Consider the following 8,137-nt stretch of genomic DNA (forward strand, 5'->3'; position numbering starts at 1 on the left):
CTTTTCTCATGACTTTATGACCATCTCCATTTCAGTTCTGTCTTGTGTCACCCACTGTTTGTATTTTATATTGTCAGGCATCAAATCGTCTTCTTCAGAATCTTCAAACACGTCAAGTAAGGCTTGTTTTTCCTGGACAATCTTCACATTTTCCCTTGATCATACAATTTTAACTGTCAATATTGCATACCATAATGCAAAAAAGGTCTTTATAGTCAACTCCAAGATTGGGCCCCCTCTATCATCAACTTTATGTTCTGATGATACAAACATACATTATGGGTGTCAGATGCCTCTACAACAATACACCATCTTCGTCTCAACTCGCAAAACTTCGACCTTCCAATTTTAAAGTCAGGATTTTCTTTTTTAAGTTCAGTGAAGAGTTCATTTAAATTATAACATTTTTCGTCTTTGTATCTTAGAACCATTTTCTTCCACAGAAACACAGTCTTTTTTGCCAGACATCAAATGGCTGTCATCGTCATAATACTTAATAACTTTATTAATTGTGTTTTCATCTACCAAATTAGATGCACTTTTCTTTTGTTATGCTGGTAAAATTCCCTGTTCTTTTACTATGCCTAATTGCCTTGTTAACTTAACAAGACGTTCTGACTCATTAAATTAATCACTAACTTTTGCTCAACTCCAAGAATTCGGCAGTAAGCTGATTATCTTAATTTTATCCTCTTTGTTTGAAGTACTGCACTTAGTTTTTATTTTTTCTATCAAATCACCATATTCGGTTGGTGAAGTTTTAGAACTTCCACCTGCTTGAGCACAAATTGTATTTTGAAATGAAATTTCCAAATCTTTTTGACTGTCGCTGCCACCTTCTCAATTTTTGTATTCAAGGCACTTGGTCTTTTAACTAGACTTAGTTTTCTAATTTTACTAGCAGGCAATATACCCAGGAATTCACAAGCTGTATCTACTTTTTTAATGGTTGCTGATAAGTCACAAAATTCTGTATCTGAGGTTTCAGTATCCTTTCTCTTGTTAATTACAAATACTTTAGAATAACATGGTGGACACACTGGTTTTCCTGGTATGCGATTGACAAGAGGGCTTTTATTTTTACAATAATGATCAAATGTTATTTCTCGCAGACCTTTTGTTATGGGTTTCTTATGTTTCTCAAAAGGGACCATGCAAGACTGACCAAAAAGGTGATGAAATTTTTTAAAGTATTTCATGGTACTTGAATGTTGATTTGACCTCTGGGCCGATTCTTAAGTAAAACAACACTTTCTTCTTCACTGTAATCTTCGATTAAAGTAATGTCTTTAGGATACACTCCAGACACACTTATGACATGCTTAATAAATAATAACACCAACAAAACACTAAGACACCATTTTTCAACTGCACACTTCAAGAACTTCTAGCTAAATAAGTGTGAGTAGACAACTATTGGTGTATGGGGGAAGACGACAATCAGACTTGTATAGGCATGCAGAAGCAATTGTTAGCCTGCTGAAACAATTACCACAGCACTGTTTTGACAAATAATCATTAGGTAGTGTAATGTGGTGTGTTACATTATGCAATTGGTATACTTTATTTGATTAGCCTACCAGATGTCGCAGATGTTAAAAAACGTATTTTTGACTCGTGTTTGTAATCTTTTTTTCATAAGTTAAAATTGAATTTCAAAGTTGAAATTTATATTGAAATTTGATATCATAAACGTCTATTAACAGCGAAATTTTCAGATTTTTGTCTGGTCCTCCACCAAAGATATTGCAGGCCACAAAATGGAAAAATTAAAAAATCAATTTTTAAAATAGTGTATTTTTTTTAAGTGTCAGCTGCTCATCATTGATACTCTATAAAAAGTAACTATACTATACAGCGTAATAGCAGAAAAATTATTAAATTTGAGACATTAATCTTTCTTTGGAAAACTACTGTTCAAAAATTATGATTTTTTTATTTGTGGTTGATAGATTTGAACTATTAAAAATACATTCAGCTAAATGATAATGATGTTAATTTGTAGCTCAGAGTGTGTTGAACTAAATGCATTTTATCTGAAAGGCTTAGGGCAATCCACTACTGAATAATTGTAAAAAATGTAGATACTTGCAAATACGAAAAAACTCATGCGGCCTGGAACAAATATGGCCACCATTTCAAAATAATAAACAATAAATTTTTTAAAAAATATTTTTGTGACTACTAAACATTGGGGAATTCGGAAATACGGAAGCGTCCGATCCCGCCCGTCTGCTTTGACCCATGACGTCACAAATATGGCGGAAACAAAAAAAACACACACACACACACACACACACACACTCTCTTTCCACAAGGAGCCTAATGACACTAACGGGACACGCGCGGGAAATGGGGTGTTTTGGGTGGGGGACAAACTAAATATAAACAAATTTAGACGCCTTGCATAGTTACAACGTGTAAGTGAAGACAGCCATGCATGAATACCCACCCACCTCCCCAGGGGTCGTAACCCCTGCAACCCATAGAAGATAAAGATGCTTCAGTAGCTGATTAGTGTTTTTTGTCTTTTTAAAAAAAAAATCTCACGTGATAGAACGAACAGATCAGAAAGATAAATATAATAAACTAAAACAGAAATTGGAGGAAACATAATTAAAATAAGTAATAAGTGTTTATAAATTTTAAAAAAATCTCACGAGACAGAACGAACAGATCAGAAAAGTAAATAAAATAAGATGAAACAGAACTGGAGACAGCCACACTCAAACCAAACTCCGCGCCGTCATGACGTCACACACGACAACACCCTTACGTCACAGGTCAAAGCCGACGCATGGGATCGGACGCTTCTGTCGACCCGGAAATTCAGCAAGCAAATATAATTTTTTTCTGAGATGGTCAAGCAACCAGTGCTGGACCACTTGGTATGGATTGACCCTCCCTTGTTCTTAATGACTTGAGTCATGAATTGAGCTGGAAGAAACACACTGATAATTTGCTGAAACGTCTGGTTCCAGCTACTTATGCTATTAGGTTTATTACAAATTTCTGTGATAAGTAGATGCAACGCTACTTCTTCTTGCTGATGATCCAAGTACAGTAATCACACACAACAAAGAAGAATTAGCTCACAAACTGTAAATGTCTTTCAGAAAACTATTGAGTGGTTCTCTGCAAATGGAATCTTGCACAAAGTTTTGAGAAAACACAAGATCTAAAGTTCTGTACACTAAATGGCATTACAACTGATATAGACTTTGAACAGAAATCTGTTGCTAAGGTAAAGTATTCAGAATTTACACATGTGTGCATTGATGAGAAATTGAGTTGGAAGAGCACACTGATGATTTGCTGAAACGTCTGGTTCCAGCTACTTATGCTATTAGGTTTATTGCAAATTTTGGTGATAAACTTATCAGTAAATTATCCTATTATATTTTAATTCAGTGCATTCATATGGTCTCATATTTTATGGTAATCCATCATTAAGTGAACGTATTCATTGCACAAAAGCATGTAACCATAACACCTTGAGCCTACCGAAAATCACCTTGTAGACATTCATTTAAGGAACTAGGGATATTCCAAGTACCTCCAGAATATATATAATCACTTATGAAATTTGTTATTAATAACTCAACCAAATTCAAAAATAAGATTAGATTAGTTTTTCATTCCATAGATCCGTGCTGAGGAGATCCTCATGGATGTGGAACATGTCTTTTTTTTTTTTTAACTGAAATAACAATAGGGCCTACTAATAGTATGAATATATAAAATACATCATTTGTTTCTATTAAAAAATTCGTCAATGGAGTAGGAGTTGGCCACTAGTAAGTCTTTCAGACTCCTTTTAAACTGATCTTTATTTGTAACTAAATTTTTTATGTTTGCTGGCAAATTATTGAAGATGGAGTGTTTCTGAGTAGAGGACCCCTTTTTGAACTAAAGTAAGTGCTTTTAAGTCCTTGTGCAGATCATTTTTGTTCCTGGTATTGTGTGTATGAACTGAGCTGTTTGTTGGAAAAAAAGATATATTATTTAGGACAAATTTCATTAAGGAGTAAATATACTGACAGGCAGTAGTTAGTATACCCAGTTCTTTGAAGAGGTTTATACAGGATGTCCATGAGTTTACTCCACAAATAATACGTATTACACGCTTTTGGACTCTGAAAACTTTTGTTTGACTTTAAGAGTTACCCCAAAATATTATACCATATGACATTATGGAATGAAAGTAGTCAAAGTATGCAAGCTTTTTCATTTTTATGTCACCTATGTTTGCTAACATTCGAATTGCAAATACAGATTTGTTAAGGCGTTTCTGCAGTTCTAGGGTGCACACACACACACACACACACACACACACACACACACACACACACACACACACACACGAGGCCTCGAACCTCACCAATTTTCATCTTCTTCTTGATAAACTATGTCTTCGCCTCACTGAATAGGACTTCAGCCTGTTGAACAGCCTGAACTACATTCTCCACTTTTGACAAAGTTGTATCATCTGTAAACTTCAAGGTAAGACCAATGGGGCCTGTGTTGGTTGGTTGGCTCTGAGCACTATGGGACTCAACTGCTGTGGTCATAAGTCCCCTAGAACTTAGAACTACTTAAACCTAACTAACCTAAGGACAGCACACAACACCCAGCCATCACGAGGCAGAGAAAATCCCTGACCCCGCCGGGAATCTAAAGGGCCTGTGTCATTAACGAAAATTAAGAATAGCACAGGCTCCATTACGGAATGAATAAAGAATGTGATGGAGAAGCTGGGCTGTTATGGGCCTGATATCAGCCGAAAGAGCGCTTCTCTAGTAGCAGGACTGACAGACGTAGGTCTATCAGTCCCCCCAAATCTGAATTCCTACGGGTTTATTCTGTATGAACAATTAAAATAGACGATACAAAACAGAAAAACTTGACAGCGTCAGCTAGGTGCGACTAACATGCAATCAGGTTACAATCTTAACATCCTTTACGGCAGTATATATCAACACGTGATTTGTGATTCACAAAAAAAAAAAAAAATCCTCATGGTTCAAACCACACACTCCACACTTTAGCTCCAATGAAATCACTTGGCACATCAAAAACAATCAATATAAATAAAGGGATGGCTAACAAAACAGCGAACTCACTTTAATAGCTACCATGTATACCCTACGTAATGAATTCTATGCGTTACACATGTCCATACAAATAATACTAATCTCTGTGTTACTGTCTACAACCATAAAGCTTTCTGCTTCTGATTTGGATCAGCCATAAATGTGCCGCTGTTAACAGCAACAAAATAGTTTAATGAAGTCAAACTATTAGAACTTTTCTATGCTTACTTTGTACCACTTTCTCCCATTACGCAGACACCTCTGGGATTTCCGTGATCACAAATTCACTATCCCATGTATTCAAATTCAGAAGTAAACAAGTAATCCACTCCCGCTAAAAATGTACTTCTCAAAGATGTTATTGTACTAGTCAAAGTATCACCACAATATACCACATCAGACGCGACACTTGGCCTCGATCTTGTTGCCTACTGCGCCAGCGGCGCGCCAAGCGACCAGTACGTTAAACTGTTGAGATCGACGCGATCGTGAAAGCGAAAGAGAATAGTAGTTGTTTATTTTGGTTTGTACAATGGCTTTTACAAATGGGAGCGTAGCATATGGCGATAGATTGCAGCAACAACAAGAAGAAGATACATCATCTGTCTTTTTTTAGGTTTCCTAAGAAACCTGTGAGGTACATACAATAATCTTACTAAACTGTATCGTTAGCGTTCGCTTGCAAACTACATGTAGTAGTAATAGTAGTAGCTTTATTCATCAGTAGATCTCTTTTTACAAGGATATAGGACACGTCAAAGTATTTACAAATTTAGATCAATTTAAAATGAGCTAATTCGTATACACATATATTTACAGACTTCTAATTAGAGACAATGATTAGATTTACTCCTGGCACACAATACTTTTTTACAAATGACTTATTAAATAATGTAATGCCACATTGTTCACTCATACCTCACTATCAGACACTGCACACACTATACACTCATATCACCTCACTCATTACACACACACACACACACACACTGGTGATCTCTGGGCTATTTTCTGTACTGCAACTTTCCATTTGCTATCCTGGAAAATTGAGTCAACATCCCTCCATAACGAGTGAGATGTTGAGCTCAGAAAGAGGAAGATTTGTTAGAATTGTCCTATGCATAGCTTGGGGGTAAATATTTCTAGAAAGGAAAAAAAGAAGGAAAAGAAACCTAAAGTGAAGGTGGAATGTAGGAAGTTTTATAATCATTATTATTATTATTATTATTTATTTCTATAATATTTTTATCAAACACCTACTCTGTTTTAGCTAAGTAATCCTTCAATGTATAAAATATATTGCATAATAGGTACTGCCTTTTTAAATAAGTGTATTTTTGCAATTTCTTTAATCTCTTTTGGTAATTTATTGTACAGTTGTATTCCTTGGTAGAAAATGCTGTTTTAAGTTTTATGTTTATTTTTTCTTGGTAAATGTAAGTTGAGTCTATCTCTTGTTGCATGGCCATGGACAGAGCTGTTTGTGCAATAATTACCAATGTTGTTTTTGATGTGTACAACTGCGAGTAAATGTATTCACATGGAGCAGTTAAAATCCCCAGTGTTCTGAACAGATCTTTACAATGAGCTCGACTAGTATTTTTGGTTATTATTCTTACGGCTGTTTTCTGGAGTTTGAAAATTGTGTTCATATTTTGTTCATTTGTTCCCCAAAAAAGAATTCCATAATAATTAAATGTACATATGAATAATATGTAACTAAAGACACTGCATGTTACACACTGATGATAGGATTCTAAGGGCATAACATGCTGATGACATTCTGTTAGCAACTACCTTTGTGTCTTCACACCACTTCAACTGAGGATCAATATTCATTCCTAGAAATTTTGCATTTGTTACACAGTCTATAGAGGTGCCATCTACATTTAACATCGTCATTTTTCCTCTTCAAACTGAAATTCATGGCATTAGTTTTCTTTATGTTCAATGTCACTTTATTACTTATTAACCAATCATAAACTTCCTTGCGAGTTTGATTTGCATTCTCGGCAAGTTTTCTTGTTTTCTCAGTGACTTTAACATTGCTGTCATCAGCGAAGAGGATTTTTTCACCATGAGTAACACTACTGGGAAAGTCATTGATGTACATCAGGAACAGTATTGGCCCTAATATGCTACCTTGCGTAACCCCTATATTAATGTATTTTTGTTCTGATAAGTGTTTTACTAAATGTTTAGATCTATTTGAAGTATGTGTTATCTCTTTGTACCCTATCTGTTGGGTATGATCGAAACCAGTCCTTAGCTACCCCTCTTACTCCTAATGCTTCTAATTTATTTACTAGAATCTTGTGGTCGCCTGTATCAAACGCCTTAGAAAGATCCAAAAGTGTGCTTGTGACACACTCATCTTTATCAAGAGCATCAAGTAGAACTTTTGTGAATTCTACTATGGCTGACTTCAGAAACCAAACTGTGATTCGCTTAAATGATTGTGTTTATACAGGTAATTCATTAATCTGTCTTTCATAGCTGCTTCTATTATTTTTGAGAATGCTGACAGCAGGGAAATGGGCCGGTAATTTTCTATGTCTTCTGCATTATTCTATATTGATGATTAATGTTTAGTTTTAGGAGCAGAAAATGGCTATTGAACAGCAGACTAGAAGATCTTTCGAAAAAAGACCATTTTACCTTTATAATAATGTTAACTTTTGTCTGCTACACGTCGAACAATACCAAGTGTTAAAATTAAGTGCAGTTATTTGTTTCTAGAAAAAGCATGTGGAGTATCAGACTGTGCTGGTCGCTGGACTTTGTACAAAACTGTTATGGAACAAGGAAAGTGCCTGTCATTTTAAATACAGACAGTGACAGAAGTTGTATCAGAAGGATCAAGTGAAGAGGGACAAACAAATTTTGAAGAATATAGGATCTCGAAAGTAACATAAAGATGCACTTGACTTGTTGTTAAGCCAGGTTAGCATGCCATCTGCAAGATGGAAAGACGAAAATAAACTGTTTGCTCTACATTTATTGTATTTTTTCTGAGAACGTTTTGCGTTTCCATCAGACCGTAC

At 35.3% G+C, this 8,137-nt stretch overlaps 1 protein-coding gene across 1 annotated transcript in view; it reads right to left on the bottom strand.

Annotated features, from left to right (window-relative positions):
• LOC126248558 (set1/Ash2 histone methyltransferase complex subunit ASH2) overlaps nucleotides 1-5,464 on the bottom strand; it is a 186,766-nt gene extending 181,302 nt beyond the window's left edge. The window contains exon 1 of the mRNA XM_049949646.1: nucleotides 5,322-5,464. Within this exon, the coding sequence (XP_049805603.1) occupies nucleotides 5,322-5,341 (20 nt within the window). The 5' untranslated portion in view covers nucleotides 5,342-5,464. The remainder of the gene's footprint in view (nucleotides 1-5,321) is intronic.
• Between the last annotated feature and the right edge of the window lie 2,673 nt (nucleotides 5,465-8,137).

The sequence above is a fragment of the Schistocerca nitens genome, chromosome 3 (assembly GCF_023898315.1).
Source record: "Schistocerca nitens isolate TAMUIC-IGC-003100 chromosome 3, iqSchNite1.1, whole genome shotgun sequence".
Taxonomy (NCBI): domain Eukaryota; kingdom Metazoa; phylum Arthropoda; class Insecta; order Orthoptera; family Acrididae; genus Schistocerca; species Schistocerca nitens.